The 19,368-nt window shown below is 43.0% G+C and overlaps 1 protein-coding gene across 4 annotated transcripts in view; it reads left to right on the forward strand.

The window, feature by feature from the left end:
• Positions 1 to 19,368, forward strand: part of FGF12 (fibroblast growth factor 12) — a 220,801-nt gene that overhangs the window by 145,462 nt on the left and 55,971 nt on the right. For 3 of the 4 annotated variants that reach the window (XM_065845053.2, XM_071812643.1, XM_065845052.2), the window contains 2 exons: positions 1,586 to 1,696; positions 9,629 to 9,732. In XM_065845053.2, coding sequence (XP_065701125.1) covers positions 1,586 to 1,696; positions 9,629 to 9,732 — 215 coding nt within the window. The remainder of the gene's footprint in view (positions 1 to 1,585; positions 1,697 to 9,628; positions 9,733 to 19,368) is intronic. The other variant, XM_071812644.1, reaches the window with a different exon arrangement.

Raw genomic sequence — 19,368 nt, forward strand, 5'->3', positions numbered from 1 at the left:
CTCTTAGTAGATCACCAGTACAATTGTATATATTTACTGTCCCAGCATTGAGTCTTGCTGGGAGAAAGCCTGCCTGCAGTCTACAGCACTGTTGTTGCTATGAATCGTTTTTTTTTAAGGCAACATAGAAACCAGTTGATACTGATTTATTCAGTGGCTTTTGTGGCTACAAAATAGTACTTGACTCTCCTCCAGCCAGTGGAGGGGTTGCTGAAGCTGAAATCTTTTGCATCTGCATTCAGGACCCCTGTTTGCTGTAGTGGGTTTTGTCTGTGTGGGTGCTCAGAGTGGGAGCTGTGCAGGGTGGTGCAGAATCATTAGAGATGGGGTTCCTGATGGAAACACTTAACATGCAATGTGACCAGAGTTACATAAGGACTATGGCTTATTAAATAGCCTCGCTAGAGGCATGGAAGACGGGAGGCTGATGAGGTTTTGATATGCTATGTGGGATTTTTTTTCCCGTCTATTGAGCCAGCAATAACTCGGTCTGTCTTATTTACTTTTGGCGGGTAGTCTCATAAAACTACAAACTCCTGTCACACAAGGAGGGTTTCTGCCACTCAGGTAGGGTGTCAGCTCATGTGTAGACAGCTAGCTTGCTTTCCAGAAGGAATGCCTGTGACAAACTGTAAGACTCACATGATTAGAAGTGAATTTATTTTTGACCACTTAATTTGTGTTTGATCAGTTGGACGTCAGGGAGACAGGCAGCAATGCTGCAGACCTCTGTCATGTGAGCTCAAATTGTTTCTGCTTTTTTTTTTTTGTGGTTTACTTTTCTTCTTCAGCACAGGTACAAATGTTGCAGAGGCAATAGGGAACCCCTGGGCTGGCTCATGATGTACATGGTCTGGGAAGGGACCCTGGTAGAAGCAAAGAGTGAGTCTCATGTACCAAAGTATGTGATGTATTTTAGCAGGGAGGAATGTGCAGGATTTTGAAAGAGATGTTTTAAGGTGCTCATAAATGCTTCAGACCTCATTTTTTGAGGTGTCTTGCATCTGTTCATTTCGGATTTTTTTTTTCCCCAAGTCCCACGTGGTTGGGCTAATGCAGCCTGATTCAGCACTCAGTTACTTTGGTTTTACACCACTGTAATACCGTTGATTTAACTAGAATTTCATCGGCATAAAACTGGAACTGCACAATAGTGAATCAACCATAGAAAAAGCAAAGTAGTTGGCTTCACAGGCAGTGTGAGAAACAATAAGCAAATTCTTTCTAACACTGCTGGCAAATATTCTTCTGAACAAGTGGCATATTTCGAATACATAAGGTGTCTAAAGTCTTTAATTTGGTAGGTAACTTTCAGCAAAATGATGTTCTATAAAACTGTTACTTTCTGCTGTACCAGCTATGCATCGCATTTTGCCTGCTCACCTGTCTCCATTTTATTTGCCTGTATGTCTATGTTTATATGAATATTTTACAACCACACTTGAAAGGAATCTCAGAAGGCTGTCTTATCTGCCAAGCACTTCTACATTTACTTAGAGCTTAATGGGGGCCAAGCAAATTGCGTCTCTTGCTACTTGCTGCATATTTGGTATATCTAATAATAATTATTATTATTTTTTTACAGAACCCCAGCTGAAAGGAATTGTGACAAGGTTATTCAGCCAGCAGGAATACTTCCTGCAGATGCACCCAGATGGTACAATTGATGGGACCAAGGATGAAAACAGTGACTACAGTAAGAAAAAATAGCCTGTTTTGCCACCTAGTTACAATCAAATACATCACCTAGTGGATCTCACTTATTGCAGCTTTATTTTTGAAAAGATCAAATTAGGAAGAAGCCAGCTGTTTTCTGCACATTTTTCCTATCTATCCTTCCCCTTTAAATCTTGCCTGTATGATTTCATATGTTTCCTCTCCGATCTTCTTCCCTCCCGCCCCGATTCTGTAACTGCCATCTGGGTGCGGTGGAGAATAAAACCCATGATTTGAATTGCTGCCAGAAGAGAAAGGGGATTATATTTATACACATACCACATGGGTAGAGGATACAGGGAATTCTCTCTCCAAGGAGAAGGGGAGAAAATTATTTTCACTATTTTATTCTGGAAAATTAAGCAAACATCAGGAATTTCCAGGTTGGAGAAAAACAACTGTTCACTAAAGTCTAGTGCTTTGAGGCTCGTGTCAAGGTTGAAGGTATCAAATCAAAGGATTTGGGTTCATGCTGTTCAACAAAGGATAGTGAAGTGCAGCAAGCCACATAGGTTTAAAAATGATGCTCATGTGCAGGGGCCATATTGGTTTAAACAAATGTGAAGCAGTAACCAATATTTCTTTTGCAAAATAAATTGTTTTGTTAATATCAAGGCTCCTCAAAAGGTTAAAGGTGTAGAATATTTTCTGCACCACTCTTCATTTCATAATCAGATTGATGTTTCTGAGAGGCCAGTAATAAGCTCAGATACTTGGTGCCACAAACTGCATCAACAGAGTAAGACTTAAGTCTCAATTTGGGTCATTCTGAGTTGGTTTGAAACTCCCTGTGCTGCTGCTGAAGGGACATAATATCTAGCCTGTCCTGCATGGAAGGTGTCTTCCCAGTCCTTACTGGAGATGAACAGAAGTTAATCTCTGTGGTAGGGTTGATTCAAGCAAACTTCATGTACTTTGTGAAAGGTGGAAACTACTTAATTTGGGGACAAATTATGTTCTAACTCAAAGAAGTGCCAAGTTGTATTGAAGGTATTGTTCTTTCAGGAAGGCAGGGGCTGGGCTGTGGGTGACAGGTCTCTGCAGTGGTGCAGCACACATCTCAGGGCGTGGGTGTTGTCCTGTGAAGTTGTGCTTGGACAAGAGTGCAAGGTGACTGCAGACCCACATCCATGGTGCTTGCCCCATCCCCAAGAAGCTGCCAGGGTGCTGTGGTGGGGCTGTTCTGCTGCAGCCAGCTCAGGGCTGGGGTCTGTGTGCGGAGCAGCTCGTAAAAAAGTAACTCTGAGAAGATGGTGACTAAAGTTACAGGAGGCTGGCAAAGCCCTTGTGAAATGACCCAAAAGGCTTCGTTTGCCAGAAACTTGTCCTGTAGCAGATGTGTCAGGCTTTAGTCCCCTTTTTTTCATATGCTACTGCTGAACAAATGAAGCACCACAAATTGTAATGACACAACTTTTAATCTGCATTGGAGCAGAAGAACCTGTGGCCCTCCCCACACACACTTTTACTCCATGAGAGACTGAGCAGATATCTTCCTAAAAGAAGAGTCTGGCATTGTGATTTTTCTCAGGCAGACACCAATATATGTGATTAGTTCAATGGGCTTTAGTGAGTGAGTAATGACCCAGTGTTAGGTCGTATTAGCTGTTTTTTCTTAAAGAAAGAAGACATAGGGTGTTCTCAATCTGCAGAAAATCCCATTGGAGCCCTATTTGTCAATGACATGGGAAGAGCTGCTAGAGGTGACAGGGATTCATTACCCTCATCTATCAGTGAGAACTGAACAACAAAGTAATGGGCTTAAATGGAAGCAGAGATGAATTTAGGTAAACAGCAGAGGAGAATAAAATGTAAGAACTGTTCTGCAATATTTCAGGCTGGTGGGTGATGAGAGAAGCTGCATCTGGTGAGCCCCAGTTGCCCAAACATCTCTTATTTATGTATCCTGGTAGAAATGTTAGAGATGAGTTTGGCAAGGTGCTGAGTACTTGTGAGCCACTTCTACCCAGTCGTCTTCATTGGAAATAGATGGGCTGAAGGGCACTTCTAGAGCGTAAATTTATGTGGTGAGATGGCAGCCTTGCCTTGGCAGCTTGGTGGGACAGGAGGCATCTAGGTTAAGTGTGCCAAGCCACTTGCTCAAAGTCATGGGCTGTGTTGAAAATTTTAGTGAAGTTTTTGAGAGAAGATTGAGACCAAAGGATTCCCCATCCTATGATCTCACAGATATCAAAAGGGGGAAAAAATCCAACCTGATATTTGACTCCTGAAAATGAACTTAAGAATGTGCTTTATTACCACACACTCTCTTCTGTAAATCTTCAGTTTGAGTCAACATTTTATATTATATGAAGCTTCCAGTTACAGCTTCAAATCAAAATAATATATTTCACTTTGGAAATGCCAAATTAAGGCACACTATCTCTTTTCCTTTTCTATTCCTCCAAACATCTCAATTTCTGACTAGAGAACTCAAAACTCACTAGTCTAAGTGAACAGCTTATAGATTTACTTCACTGATATTTTCTGTTTAAAAATATGCCTCCAGAAGATTCCTGGCCAGTCACTGTGCACTATCTCTGTGCAAGGGCAAAACTGATCAAAGACTAGATGAGCAGTATTTCCCTGTCCCTGGAGGGGGTTTGGTTAACTCTCATCCACTGACGGAAAAGGACAATCTTGATGGCCACAGCAGCATACTTCCCACCCTGGATGATTGTCTATTCTCCATGCAGAAGTCATCATAGCATAGTTAAAGTATGTGTTGAACACCATGTTCCATACATTGCTCTGTGTTCTTTAGCCACAAACTGATTATTCAAATTACCATTATGAAAGGAAACTCAATTTTCGTGTAATACATTAGGTTGGTTTACTCTGGCAAAATAAATGTTTAAAGTGAGACACGACAATGTCCTTCAGATACATCTGATGCAATTAAAAGTTCTAATAAAAATCCAGTTATTTATGTAAGAGGAACTGCTAATATTTAAGCAATTTTAAAATTAATTATCTGGTGCCCATTTTATGTATGTTCTTGAGAGGCTGGTGGCATTTATTTTCCACCTCCTCTCACTTAAAGAAAAAAACCCAGAAGCCAAGTTCTAATGGCATTTGAATGGGCATCCAGCCAGCTTCCCGCTAAACAGCGCTTGGGACATCTGTTCCTTATACCATGCAGCTAAAGGCATGCCATCTTAATGTAAGCAAGAAGGCAGATTCTCTGCCTACTTACACTGGTATATTTGAATAATTTTATTTTAATCAGAGTGCAGTTTCATGGTGTATGAGGCTCTTGCTTGTGTTCTTAATGTTCTATATGATCCTGAATTTAAGGCAGTATTTTTTCTCTCCAGCTCTGGTGATCTCAAATGGTCTTTCAGGACTGACTGTTGCTTTCAGTGTTTGCACCATTATTGCTCTTTCTTGGGCTGAACAGGGTAACTCCTGTTCTTTGAGAGAGGAAATGGACTTCTTAATTTGCCAACATAATCCTCCTGAATGTCTGAGAAGCCTCAGCAAGTGGACAGTACGTAAAGGACAGGTCAGCTATGCTGACCAGGTGGAAACAACCCTGTGTATTTAGGATGTTGTTTGGGGCTTTCCACCCAGAAACACGGAAAGGTTAAGACTGGGGAAACCTCTAGAGGTCTCTAGTCCAACATTCCTACCCAGAGATGGGTTATCTTCAGCTGCACAAAAGCCTTGTCTAGTCATTTCAGATGTCTCCAGGAATTAGCTATTTCATAGATTCATAAACTCCCTGGTTCCAGTGCTGCACTGTTCTCATTGTAGAGAATTTTATCTATATCCAGTCATAATTTATTTCTGAGGCTTTTGTCTAATGCCTCTTGTCTTTTTGCGGTGTTCCTCTGAGAAAAGTCTGTGTCTGGCAGTGTTATCTTTCCCTTCCTTGAGCTAAGCAAACCCAGTTCCCTCGGTTTCTCATATGTTGCACCACAGCCTCTTGATCACCTTAGCAGCCTTCCTCACTCCCCTCAGGATGTTAAACCTCCTGTCTCATGGTGCACTGAGGTTGCTGTTGCGTGTTGCATCCTCTGTTAGCTCTTGTTTGCATGCAGCACAAATCATAGAATCATTATGGTGTGAAGATACCCTTAAGATTGAGTCCTGCTCCAGAACAAATCACCTGGTATAAATTAATCTAGCTCCTATGTTTTACTGTTATTTAAATCAGCTGAGTGTTGGGCCACATCTTGTATATGGTGTGTCTTGCCTTACTGTTCCATTTCTGTAAACAAGTTAGCCCAGACCCACAGCCAAGTATTTTTCAGATTTTAAATGTGTTATGCAGCTGATAAACTGATATCACAGCAAACAACATACATGTGGCCAAGGGGTTTAGCACTGGAGCTTGCTAAAAGGAGTATCATTGGTAAACACAGTCAGGTGTAAATCTACTGCTGGCTGAAAATAATAAGGCATAATGAAGGAAAATGGACAGAAATATTCAATTTTTTTTTCCCATTAAATAGAACAGCATGTAATTGTAGGTGGCATATCAAATCTACTATTTGCAGTAGATGGTTTTAGAAGAGTCTTAAATTTTCTTTTTCACATCAGCACACCCTGTGGCCAGCCATGTTCTACCACCTCTTCCCTATCTCTAAATCTGCTGTTTCGTGTAAACCAGATTTTTTTTCCTGATGAAAAATGAAATTTGCTTTCAACATTGGTTGAGGGTTTCCCCCTGAACACTTTTACATTCTTACAGTAAAACTTAAAAGCTTTGAAATCTGTTCCAAAACAAGATGAAATATTCATTTGAAAGCATGATAACAAAAAGCCTCAGCTTCTTCAAAGATATTTCTAGATTTGAGTGCAGAAACAGGTCTGATTTTTATAAAGTATTGATTGACTCAAACCACTTTTAACAGAGGAAGACATTTGCTTCCTAAAACTTCTTTGGCTGTCAGTTACCTATGGTGGATGCATGTCTTCCTGCTTCCCTGCCTGCTTACCCCCCTCCTCTGCAGGATATTGCAGGAGATGCTCTGCATTGCCCAAAAGCTGTGATTGTTGCTACCGTGGTCTGGAGCACGGTCCCAGGGAGCTTGAGACATGAGTGTCGTCTTGCTTCTGTAACACAAAGCACAGCAGGATTGTTCTTTTGCTCCCTTAGCTGTCTAGGTGGAAAGAGAGAGATTTGGAGACCTGTGGGTGCTTCGAAGTGAAACTTCTCACCCACTAATTCTGGTATTATCACCACGCTACCTAATGAATGCTTTGAATGGTCTGTCACAAGTTTTTTATGCAAGACAAGTTGGCTGTAGGGAATGAATGATGATGCCCATTTTGTTTCATTATTAGCAGTAATATGTTCCAGTTTTCAGTAGGGAGAAAAACTGGGGAAGGGGAATTGCTTATAAATAGATTGTTAATTGCAGAGGATTTCAGACCTTTATGGTAGTGAGACAGTAATAGAAATATAAGCTTGCCTTGGTTAGTGAGTTTTTCAACAGTAGCACTGTGCTATAATGCAGCTGTTTATGACTGATTAGCTACACTGGGTTGTGTTTGTCTCATCTGGGGGCAGTATCAGAGTAGCACCATCCTTAACTCCAGGTGCTCACAGACCAATATCCAGGTGGGACTTCATTTGCCATATATGCCTGTTAATGTCCTCCTACAAAAATCACATAAATATATAAGTGCTAGCTTTGAGACTTCAGCGCATGCTTTGAGATTTTACTGAATATGGTGCTTAAAGGCAATAAAAGGGCCTGGGGCTAGGTTTCTTTTCAGCAGACTTGAGGTACCTTCTTTTTAGGTGGGTCACCGAGGACAGTCATCCTGTCTTCCTTGGCAATCATGAGAGGAAAAAAGAGTCTTCATTGGAAAATACATTTCCTGAATCCTTCTTTTTTTTTCTTAGAGGCAGTCCTAAAACCGGCTGAGCCAGGGTACATGTTAGCTATCTCAAGCACAGTGGCTTTCTATCTCCTTTGTTCTTTTCAAGTTTTACTTCTAAAAAGGTATCCACCTCTGACCTTTAAACAAATCCACCATGATTTTAGGTCAAACATAACCAGTTTCCCAATACATTTCACACACCCTTTGGGCTTTGTTTTATTCCTCTTAAAAATTGTACAACTCCTAGGACTTTGGAACAAGCACACTGCCTGCAAGGAAGGAATCAAGCTGCAGTTTCAGATCTTCCCCCTCCTTTCTCTCCATGTTTTCTGTTATTTTTTTTCTTCTTGTCCTTCACTCTGTGATAATTCACATGCTGTACATCAGGGTTGTTCTTGGCAAACATCTCATGGTTGAGTTAAACCCATGTGTTACCTGGTGTGTGCACATCTAACCAGCTTCCTCAGAGCAGGGGGTTGATGCTGAGCCAGACTTTGCTCCCTCTCATTGTAAGAGGATTAACACTAGCCTGACCTGAGGAGCTATAGAATTTTGAATAGACCATTTCAGCAAAAGCTGCTTTATGCTTCAGGGCTAATGTTGAGTTAGCAGTGGTCCATCTCCCGGGAAAAGAACTGCGAGATGGCACAGTGAGGAGGACTGTTTTACCTACAACTGTTATGCAAAGACCCCTTCGTGCTGTGCTTGTTCCATTGTGATGTGTCAGGCATAAAACTTTGTAAACGATCTATGAGATGCATCAGCTAGAGGCTGATGTCCTTAATAGTCAGCTGGAAAACAGGAATGCTTCATTGTATGTTCTCTCACTCAGCCTTTTCTCTGCACTCTTCCCATTAACAGGTTTCCTCTGGGCTAATTTGAACACCCCCAAGCTCTTGAGAAGTTCAAAGCAGGCATTTTGCAAAAGAGCATATTTAAAAAGCCATGAGAAATGCTTCATGGATGTGGAAAGGGCAGTCTGACCTCGTGACTAGGAAACAAGAAAACACTATTCTTGTTTCAGGGCACTTGTGTGGGAAGAGACCTTGAATGAAGCATTTCCATGGCACCTGTGCCCATGCTGCTTCCCAACCAGTGTCCCTCTTTCCATATCCTGAGCTCCCTGGGACAAGGTCTAGTCAGCTCTTTGTAAGCTGAAGCACAAAGGGTCCTGCAACATCTGGATACCCTTGTCCTGCAAATCTCAGTGAGAATAAAACCATGCTAATGCTGAAACGTTCAGTCTATCAACAGTGACATCCTCTCCTCTTTGAGCACGTTCTGTTAGAAATGTAGCAGAAGCCTGACTGTACATCAATGTATATGCTCATGGGAAAAGTCTTTCAATGAGATACAGGGTCTACTTGGAATTGGGCAATAAAGTAATTAATTGGAAGTGGTTGCAATGCTTTAATCAAAAAGTTTGCAGTATAATTGAGTATTGAAAGGTCTTGTCCTCTTCTGTCTTGTTTAGCGCTGCCTCTGAATGAGGAGCAGTGCTCTGGTCCTGGAGTGGAGCTGTGTCTCTTCCCAAGTTTCTTCATTCCTTTAGCAGCAGGGATCGCAGGGATAGACACATAGTCAAGTTAATTTGCATCCTGCTGGCCATGGTCACTGTCTGTACACTCTTACAGCATATGGCAAATGCAACAAAGTGTGACTAGGCTAAAATCTGTTTCAGAGAGAGCTAAACTAAGTTGTGTTGTTGTGTTTGCCAGGGGCAAAACTGGGTACATGTGCAGTTACCACAGCTCAGCTGGCCCACAGGATGCCAATGAGATGCACTAGCTTGAGTGCACGTATGAGCCCTTGGCACTGCAAAGGCAGTGATCAGACAGACTGATGGGTGTGTTAAAGCTTCTGGGAGGCAGCCAAATTCTGTACTTTTTAAAATTTACTTTCAACATTGGCCCCATGACTGCAGACCTTTCCTGTAGCTGGAAGCAGGAGTTTTGATTTTAGGTCAGTATCTTTTTGTAAGAGTCAGGAATGGGGTGGGCTGGCCCTGGGGCAAAAAACAGCAGCGACCACACAGGGTGATGTCTCTGTAACCTTTGCTTTTCTGTTCCTTCTGCAGCCCTTTTCAATCTAATTCCTGTGGGTCTTCGTGTGGTGGCAATCCAAGGGGTGAAGGCAGGTCTGTACGTTGCCATGAATGCTGAGGGATATCTCTACAGCTCAGTAAGTACTTTACACTGCTGGGATCCTGGAGTGGTTTGGTTTTGTAGGCGGGAGGGAGGAGACTTCATTGGGACTTGCTGCTTTTTCTGAAAACAGTCACGGATCACCAAACCTTTAAAAGCGGGAATGGGGAAGCTGCTGCAAAGACATGCAATATTCACTTTAAAGTCTCTCCATGGAGATTCATGGCAATATTTCCTGACCTGTGAAGATACACTTTGTGTTCCTTTGAGTAGTTACTTAATGTAGGTCACGCTGTAGAACAGGTTGTGTGGTTGGCTGGTTATATTCTGGTTTCATATTTGAGAAATGGCATGAGCTGAACAGAATTGCTTCTGAATTGTGCCTGGATAACTGATCATGAGTGATGCCCCAATGGGTCATACTCTGCTTCTGACTGCAGTGTAAATCCACAGCAATACACTGACTTCATTAAAACAGTTCTGGATTGTTCTTTTGGCAGAGTGCTTCAGCGGAGGAGAGTTTCCCTGTATTTGTGTGGTCTCTTTAATGCACATAAAAGATAAGTGAGGCATTTTTTACTGACTAATTTCCCTATAACTTTCTTAGATGGCATGAAAGGGCATGAGGTTATTCATAAGATTCTCATTTGAAGTAAGTAATTGATTTTCACAGTGAATAATTGATTCAGTGATTTATTAAATATGGCAGCCCTTTGCCAGCATTTTTTATGCTTCAAATAACTTTGCTCTAGTTCTACATAGTAAAAAGTGATAGTTAATAATACACTTCTCATTTCTGTGGTTATGATATCTTTAAAGCGTCTGGATGAGATTCTAATCTCATCTGCCTTTGTGTAAATTTACAGTGCAGTAATTCTCCTCTTGTCTAGGCATTTACTTTGTTTTAAAAGTGTACGTGAGATTGGAGATAGGACCACTGAAAGGACAGCAGTCCGAGTTGTTCCTATGCGATGTTTCTAAACTCTCACTATCCGTCTTCATTCCTGATCAGTTTTAAAGTGATCATATAGTTGAGATTTTTCCTTTTTCCTTGGGAGGTAATGAAGTTCTGTCTCCACAGCAAGTGGATGTGTTAGTATGCTTGACGAGATAGATCTCAAAACTGGCTGCCTGTCAAGAAGAGACAGAGATCAATCTGGATCTCTGCGGATGCCAGACACTTCCTGTTCTTTCATAGCCCAGTAAACATAAATGACTGCTTCTAAATAAATTACATCGGTTTACTAACAATGAAAACGACCTCTTTTTGTAAAGCTATTGGAGTTCTAAAGGTAATGCCAGGTGTGGTGTGGTGCTGCATTATTGTGTGTGCTTCCCTCTAGGTGTGTAGTTGGGAGGTCAGGACTGATGTTTTGCCCCATGTTTGTGCAGTGCTGGGCATAAAGGGGTCCTGGCCCAGAGCTGAGGCTCCTTGTACCACCAGTGCCCTGCAAATGAGGACTGCAGGAAAGCAGTGTGTGCCAGAGCCACATCCAGCCTTGGGTGGTCTGTTTGGAGCAATGAGGGTCAGAATTTTCTGAACAAATAGTGCAAGGGAGGGAAAGGTGTGAGGCTTGGGAAAAAAAATGGGAGTTGGAAATGTGATGATTGACATTTGAGAGACAATGCAGGGAAAAAGGATTTCTTGTTAGCAGGAATGAGATGATGTGAAGGGTGGGAGGGACATACCAAGAGATGGCGGGCAGCAGGAGGACAAAGTGTTCAGGAAATACATCTGCTAGTCCTATGAAGGTTCCTGAAAGGCATCAGATCACACATCTGTTCAAATGAGGGTGGTTTAATTGGGCCTGCTTATTCCCAGCAAGTGAACCTGTCTTAAATAGGGAAGGTTAATCAGGGAAGGCTAAGGATGCACTGTGATGGCCAGTGGTTAATGAAATGGACCTCATTACATGCTGTGGCTTGATGGCTCTGGCTGAACTAATTAAAGTTAAACTGTTAATTTTCTTAACTTGATCCAAGAGTTCTACTTGCAGTAAATAGATGCTACTGGGCCACCTTTACTCGAGGGAGATGGAACTCACTGGACCCTATTTTCTTGTGTTGTCTAGTGGCTCTGTCTGTCTTAAAGCAGTAAATCAATGAATACACTGTGCTTTGGAGCAAACCCCAAGCCAAGAAAAAGAAAAATTGTGGATAAAGCCCGTTAGGAGCAGGGAGTGTTGCTCAAGCCACTCATAACATCAAAGACAAGGGATGAGACCAGCATCCTATAAGAGAACTGGATATGGCTGAGAAGAGCTCAACCTACTCAGTCTCTTTTGGGTGCTTCAGCTTTTCTTGTGGGGCCAGGATCTCACTCCAAGCCAACATTTGGCCTGGCTGTGTCAGTCTCAGAAGATTGTGCTGGTGAATTGCTTTGGCAGGACTTGATCTGTTCCTCTCTGGGTAAGCAGGACCTGCGTCTTTGCTGCCTGGACCTGACTGCTGCTCACACCAAAGGACACCTTGTCCCTGTTCCTTTGCTTAGCAGACCCTAAATTATGGCTTTGCTCTGTCTCAGGCCAGATTCCTTCACTGTTGTGCCTGTACCTTTTTTTTGTCACTAGCCTTTTCTGAGGGATTTCTGAAAAATGGGTCAATGGTCTCCATAGGTACTGTTCACTCCTACAGATCCATTGATAAACCAACCTTTTCTGCTGCTTGGCTGCCTCCACTGCTGTCTGTCCCAGGCTTAGCCCTGCTAGGACTTCTTAGAGCACCCTCAAGCCCAGGAGTACTTTCAGATAAAATGCAATTGTCCAGGCAAATGGTGGGGTTTTTTGTAGGTTTTGACATTTTTCTTCCCCTCTTGATCCCTGATTGTGGCTGTAACTGAACATATCATCACTGTGGGTTTATTTTGTTTCTCTTTGGTGGTGTGGGGTTTTTTTGGGTGATGTTTAATCTCTGTGCGTCAGCCGGGGCCTTGGCTGGCATCCTGTGCCCTGGATAAAACCAGAGGCTATTATCAACCTGGTCTCAGAGATGGTTTGTGCCAGTTCATTCTGAGTTTGGTCCAATGGGCTCTTGAATGAATTGGTTTAGAATAACCAGCCTTTGGAAAAGTTTTCCTGGTGCCAATTAGCACAAAAGCAGGGTTGAGTGGGGTCCTCTAAAGCTGAACTTGGTGAGAGGGCTCTTTGCAGAAACACTCCAGACCGTCCTATGTGTTCAAGCCACATTGATACCTTTGGCAATGAGTTTCCTTAATCTCTTTTGTTCAGTTAGGGACAGTGTGTGGTTGGGTTGCTGGGCTGAAGCCAACCGTAGATCCCTAGCCAACTTCAGAGACCTAAATGCGTTGGATGCCAAAGCCTCTTTGCATGGGAAGAAGCTATTTATGACTTTCATGTGTTGTTTACTTACACTTGATACCTGGTGTTCTTTTGTTGTGTGGGGGTTGGTTTATTTGTTTGCTTTTGGTGTGTGGTATGTTTGTTTTATTTGTTTTTCCCCAGACTATGTTATTGTTACTTCTGAGGTCTGCTGGGAAATTAGGTGCTTAGTAGGCAAGAAAAATGGGTCTTGGTCTGAGGCACCAGGCTCTGCAGACAGTAGGATGCAAATACTGTCTTCATAACAAACTTGCAGAGTCATTGGTGTGCTCCCATTTGAGATTTCTTGTAATGTAGAGAAGCTGTAAGTTCCCTGATGGTCCATGAAGGTTTTTAACAGCACCTGTTTTGGGGAGTGACACAAGTCTCCTGAGGATCCACTGTTAGCATTTTAATACCAAAGTAAAAATACAGAATAATGAAGGGCAGTGGGTATTACTTGTGCTGTCTTAGCTCTTGGGAAGCTGAGACCAAAGGCTGGCAGTTACAGAGGAGAGAGGAACACAGAATAAAGAGGTATGTCCTGCTTCAGTGAGTTTACAGCCTAATTGTAACAGGAGAAGACACAGAACATGCTCACCTGTTTCTGCCTGGAGTTAATAGCTCCCCTGCCAAATTGGTTCCTACTCCTGTATAACCTTTCTGTGGTAAGTTTTGCTCCTTGGCACCCAGCTTTCTCTTTTTCACCCTGTTGCAACAGCTCACAGGAGCATGGGGAAGGGAGCACCTGCAAAGTGTTTTATCTGAGTGACAAACCTGGCTCTCCTGGAGTAGATGCTCATGATGGGGCAATAGACCCTCCACAGGCCCACCCAATCACTCCAAGTATGCTGAAATTGCAGCTCTCAATATGGTGATATGTGTAATTCAGCAGCATCACAGCTGGGATTGGTTTTGCCCCAAGTGCATAACACTTCTCTTCTAAAATGTACTGCTCTCAGATATTCCTTGTTGTTTAACTCGGAGTTCTAATTATTTTTGAAATGGCAAATTGTGATACATAATTTATTGGAAAGACTGAGAAAACCCTAGCAGAGATGCAGAATACAGAAGAAAAAAATGGGTTGCTTACAAGAGCTCAGTATGATTTTACAGTATAAACCTGTGAGTTTGAAATGCTGAAATTAAAGCTTGAATCACTTCAAAGATTCCTGCTAATAAGGGAATGATTATGCACAATAAAATTCTAAACAGCGTTGAAAAAGCCCAAGTCACATTAAGAGCTCAGTGTGTCTTTGCATTTTCTTTTTCTCTGCTTTTTTTTCCGCTCTATCATTTTGCATAATAAACATGTCTTGCATAATAATAAACAAGCATCTGGGGAAGTATGTATATTAACTGTATTTTTTTTAATCTGCTTGCAATGCCATAACTACCTTGCTTCAACTCCTCTAGGGTTGCCGCACTCTTATTTACATCATTTCAAGGTCAGGGGCTTCAATAATGCTGCATTCTTTCCCCTAATAGGCTTGGGGTGTTAAACCTGCTCCTGCCAATGCCATTTCTTTAATTCCTATTTGACCTCCAGTGGTGCTGGTTGATTGGGTCAGAAGTACAGAGAGACCAGACAGGTATCCTGGACATCTCCCTTTTGTGAACTTTGCAAGCACACTTGCTGGGGGATTCCCTAGTTACATGCCTCATTAGGGAGCCAGGTCAGTGGAGAGAGAGAAATGTCTCTAAAGGCGAAGCACAGCAGGAACCCAATGTAATGTGTTTTTAATTTCCCATCAGAGTCTCTATTCTTCTTCACTGGCTGTTTAAAGGGATTTGCTGAATTAAGGCACGAACTGGGAGATGTATAACTCCTCCTGTCCCCTGGCTTAATCATAAATATGGAGAGAACAAAATGGATGCTCAGGGAAGCAGCTGTGCTTAGGAGAGCCAGCCCCTGGGAGCAGATTCCTGCCTTGCATCCAGTGTTCCTAAAATACAGCTCCTGGCAGGCACCCTGGCATTGCTACCCATGTAGCACAGAAACTTGTAAATGCAGACATCAATAGCAAAGTGGTCCCTTTTCTCTTGGTGAGGTGCTGCTGCTGATGTTGCTCTGCGTGACTCTTTGGAGCTCTTCAGTGGTCTGACTTCCTTTCACCCCAGCAAAGCAAGCTCACCCATCCTGTGTGTGACTGGTGCAAGTTGGCCAGGACCAGTGCTGGCCCACAGTGGCTGAGGGGTTATTCAGGATGTTGCAAGAGATAGAAATAGCGATGACCTCACTTGGCAGGACTGCTGGACTGTTTGTCAGCTGGGGAGAGCTGGGACAGTGCAATACTCTGGCTTTTTTTGGGCAGGTTTTCCCATCTGGCATCCTGCTGAGGGACCTATATTCCTTGAACTTTCCTAGCACAGCACCCAGCAGGACTCCCATGGGGAGGGTGCTGATCTGCACCTTGTATCAATGAGTTAGGTCAGACTTAGCTTTTGCCTGTTCAAGCAAGAGACTGATTAGCATTGCTTGAGCATAACTACCTGCCTTGTTGCTGTCATCTTTTTCACTTTTTATTAATCTCAAATCAATGTGTTTCAGGCAACATACTCAACTGAAGGTTTTGTCTTGGTGGGTGGATGCAATGCAGGCTTATGCCTGTGGCCTCCCCTGCAGCTTTTGCTTGACTGAAAAAGGAGCCTTCTTCCCTGATGGTGAACTACAGATTGCATCATTTTTTGTACGGAGGTGGCTACTCTTCTGTGGAAAAGCCTGACAGGCCCTGAAACTTTCAAACTATGTTAGACTAATTGTCCCTCTCTGAAATCAATAAATCCCTTGCACATGCCTAAGTTATGTGGTTTGACGTCTTAGCCATCATGAAGGCAGTAAAGAGACTGTGTCCTACCACCTCTGACATACCAATGGCATCCGAGGTGCAGAGAAACAGTTCTGTGGGGGCCTGGTAGCCTTTCATGCAGCTCTTTTGTATAAGTTAGCAAGATCCCAGACAGTTGGAAGTATTTTAATATTCCCAATGTGCTTTCTAATCCCCCAAATACAAACCTAGGCACCAGCTCCATGCTAAAAGCTTTCTGAAATGTGAATGCCCTCTTGACATAAATAAGACATGGCATGAAGATGGTAAGTCTTCCTATCTCCTCACCACTTTTCTCCTGAGAAGACTGAAGGATTGACTTCTCTTTATAAGAAGCTTCCTTGGTCAGCTCCTCTGAAGGCTGCACATTAAATGCATTATTGATAGCAGTACTTGGAGTTGCATGCACATATGCACACATTACAGACTCCCAGATGCTGTCTGGAGTGCTGCAGAGGCATTAACTGCAGCTGGACAGAGATTGTTTCCTTCACTCTAAAGCCTCTGAGATAGAAATCAGCATGAATCCCCTGCATAGCCTTTTCTTTTCCACCATTAAATCATTGTAAGCATGAAACAGAAGAAAGGAAAATAGAACCTCAGGGGTTTTTGAACAAGGCTGCTAGGTGAGGAAGCACTGAGAAAGATAATATCCAAGTTTCTAGGCACGTGCAGAGTGATATGAGGAGCAAGATTCTGACATTCCCACAAGCACAGTGGCAATGCTGGACTATTGCTTCTGCCAGCAGGAATTTCTGCAAAGCAAGTAGGGGTCAAGAGAGGCAGTTCTTGGTCTTGCTGTTGCTATGTTTGAAGCCTGTACACTTGTGCCAGACATCCGGTGCCTTTTAAAGTGACTGTTTCCCTCTCCTGGTGGGTTGAGGAATTAACACATTAACACAGCTGATCGGTGTCTGCAGAGAGGTTCAGCATGGTCTTGTTTACAGTGGATGTCTATGGATGTCCTGGAGACATCTGGTATGATAGGAAGGTGTCTAAAATGCTACTGCTGTTCAATGCTTCTTAACTTGTAGGCATGCCTGGGAACTGACGTACCCTTTTACTGACTTGGCATGGAAAAAAACCTGGAGACCTTGTTTAGGGACTTCCCTCCTTCATTTTCCCAGTTCTGGATTGCAAAGCTGTGCCCTGCCCTAATAAGCAGTTTGGAGACACTGAAGCCAAAAGCAGATATTGTATCTCCAGCTAGAGAAAGCTGAGGATCTCTGCAAGAGTCACATCTAAGGGTTTTTGTTTAGGGAGAAAAAAAATACAAAGCACCTCTAAGAGCAAACCGCAGCTTGGCCAACCATGTCATGGTCCTGTTGCACTTGAGACTGTTTTCAGTTTGAACCCTGTCACCTGGTTTATGATTCACATTTACTGTCTGTAGCAGAATTTCCATGTGGATGCTGGGGAATCCCACCGTAGTCTGTGGTGAGCAGGAAGGGAATGGAGCAAAGGGAAGGACTCTAGAAGTACTTGAGGTGAAATCAGAAGCTGACTAGTCTGGTGGTATCTGCCAATGTTGGATGAGGAGGAGTGAGAGCTCATGCTGAGCACCAGCTTTTGATGGAAGACCAGCTCAGAGAGGTGCTGTGTCACTTCAGTCCCTGATGGGAGCACCACACAAATATTGTCAGCATAATGCAGGACCCAGCCTGTGGCTCTCACATCTGGTAGATATAGGGTTGCTACAATGCAATTCTTTTGCCTAAAGCTACATGCCATGCTTGGTCTTCAGGGATGTGCTGATTTGATGGTGTCTGGGTCATCCGGATCATTGGTGGTGGAAGGAGTTCACTTAGCTGCAGCTTAAGATGCCAATGGTGTGGAAGAATCTGTTACCACTTACCTGTGAGTTGCTCCTGGGCTCTCAGATGTTCTTGAATAATTTTCTACTCATGCTGGAAAGCTTCGTCACATAGTTAAGGAAACTGAGCATAGAGGAGTGATGTGACATGCCCAAGGTCGTGCATGGAGACTGGATTAGGCTTCCTGTTCTTCCGGATCCTAATTCATAATCACAAGCTTTCTTTTGTATTGCTGTGATTATTCAGGGAACTGGCGCATCAGCAGCAGTACAACTTGCTTCTGTAGTATCTTGTGTCTGAGCAAATCCATTTGCTTTGAAATCTGTGCACTGTGTAGGCAGGGCTTGCATCTCCCTCTCTTTCTTCCTGTTTCACTGCTTTTCTGGCTCCTCAGCATTTATGTCCCTAGCAATCTTCATTGAGGATAATGGGAGCAGGCAAAAGAACCACAGGAGAGTCATACCCTGCCAGCCATCTTCCCTTGCACATCTTAATACCATATGTCAAGTGCAGTTGCTCAGGGCTCCACAGATATCTCTTTTTCAGCCACCCGAGGAGCTGAGGCTGTTTACAATGTTGGCTTCACAAGATGGTAGGTGAAGAATTGGAAACAGCTTCTGAGAAGCTCGGGATTGCAACAGTGCTCTGGAAAGAAGCACTTGTAACGTGCTGATGCCCCCCGGAGCCGAACAGCCAGGTCTTACGAGAAAACCGTTTGCAGTAACAAAGTCAGGCATGGATTTTCAGACAGTTTTAAGTGTGGCTTTCAGAGGTGTTGGGCATCTAATATATCCATTGCTTTCACTGAGGCGAATGTAAGGATGGCCTTCGTGGGTCTGTTTAACTCAGTGTTCAGCTCCAGTAGGTGCCATTCATAATGCAGCTAGGAGAAATCAGTAACTGAGACAGTAGCTTAATGAGCTATCTGACCACTGAGCAAACATCGCCTTAAGCTGTGCACAAATAATACCTGGCTTTTCAGAGCTAGGTTGGGTACCAGAAACCATCTTGGGTGGATTGCTGAGCAGTCTGTCCAGCATTCTACGGTACTTCAGTAGCGTTTTTGAGCTCCGATATGACGCTATGCACTGTGTCGTGCTCTCTCCAGGACATCTTGTGCTGTCCAGGCATGTCCAAGGACTCAATGAGAGCTGTGGGCCAAACTCTGCGCTAGTGGTTTTGCTTGGAGGTGGACTGAGTGTGACTCAACAGAAAATGTTGTGGAGTATTTTTTTGGTGATGGAAGCATGGCTGTAAAGCATCACATAGCAAGTCAACAGTGGGAGGAACAGTACACTTTCCATGGTATTGAGGGATTTTTCAGGTTACAGTAAACCAATTGATGGTCATATAGTCAGAAAACTGACGTGCGTGTGTTTACTGTAGCATATCTGAGACTGTAGTCTGCTCAGTCGTGTGGGTGATGTCCAGTGGATGTGTGCATGCTCATACTACTACATATATAGGAAACAAATTCTTTTCTGAAGCATTGGAATATGAATTTTCAGTTAAGTTTCTTTGTTAATAGTGGTTTATGATTTCAGTGAATAAATGGTAATCTCTTAGAAACTGTGCTTGTTTCATAAATTGGAAATTGTCTTTCTGCTGAAGTCATAACAAGAATGGATTTTCTACTAGAAATCTCAAAGTGACTTCCAGAAAATTGAGAGGATTATCCACTTTCTTACACTAGAAAACTGAGGTGTAAAAAAAG

Source organism: Patagioenas fasciata, chromosome 9 (genome assembly GCF_037038585.1).
Source record: "Patagioenas fasciata isolate bPatFas1 chromosome 9, bPatFas1.hap1, whole genome shotgun sequence".
Taxonomy (NCBI): domain Eukaryota; kingdom Metazoa; phylum Chordata; class Aves; order Columbiformes; family Columbidae; genus Patagioenas; species Patagioenas fasciata.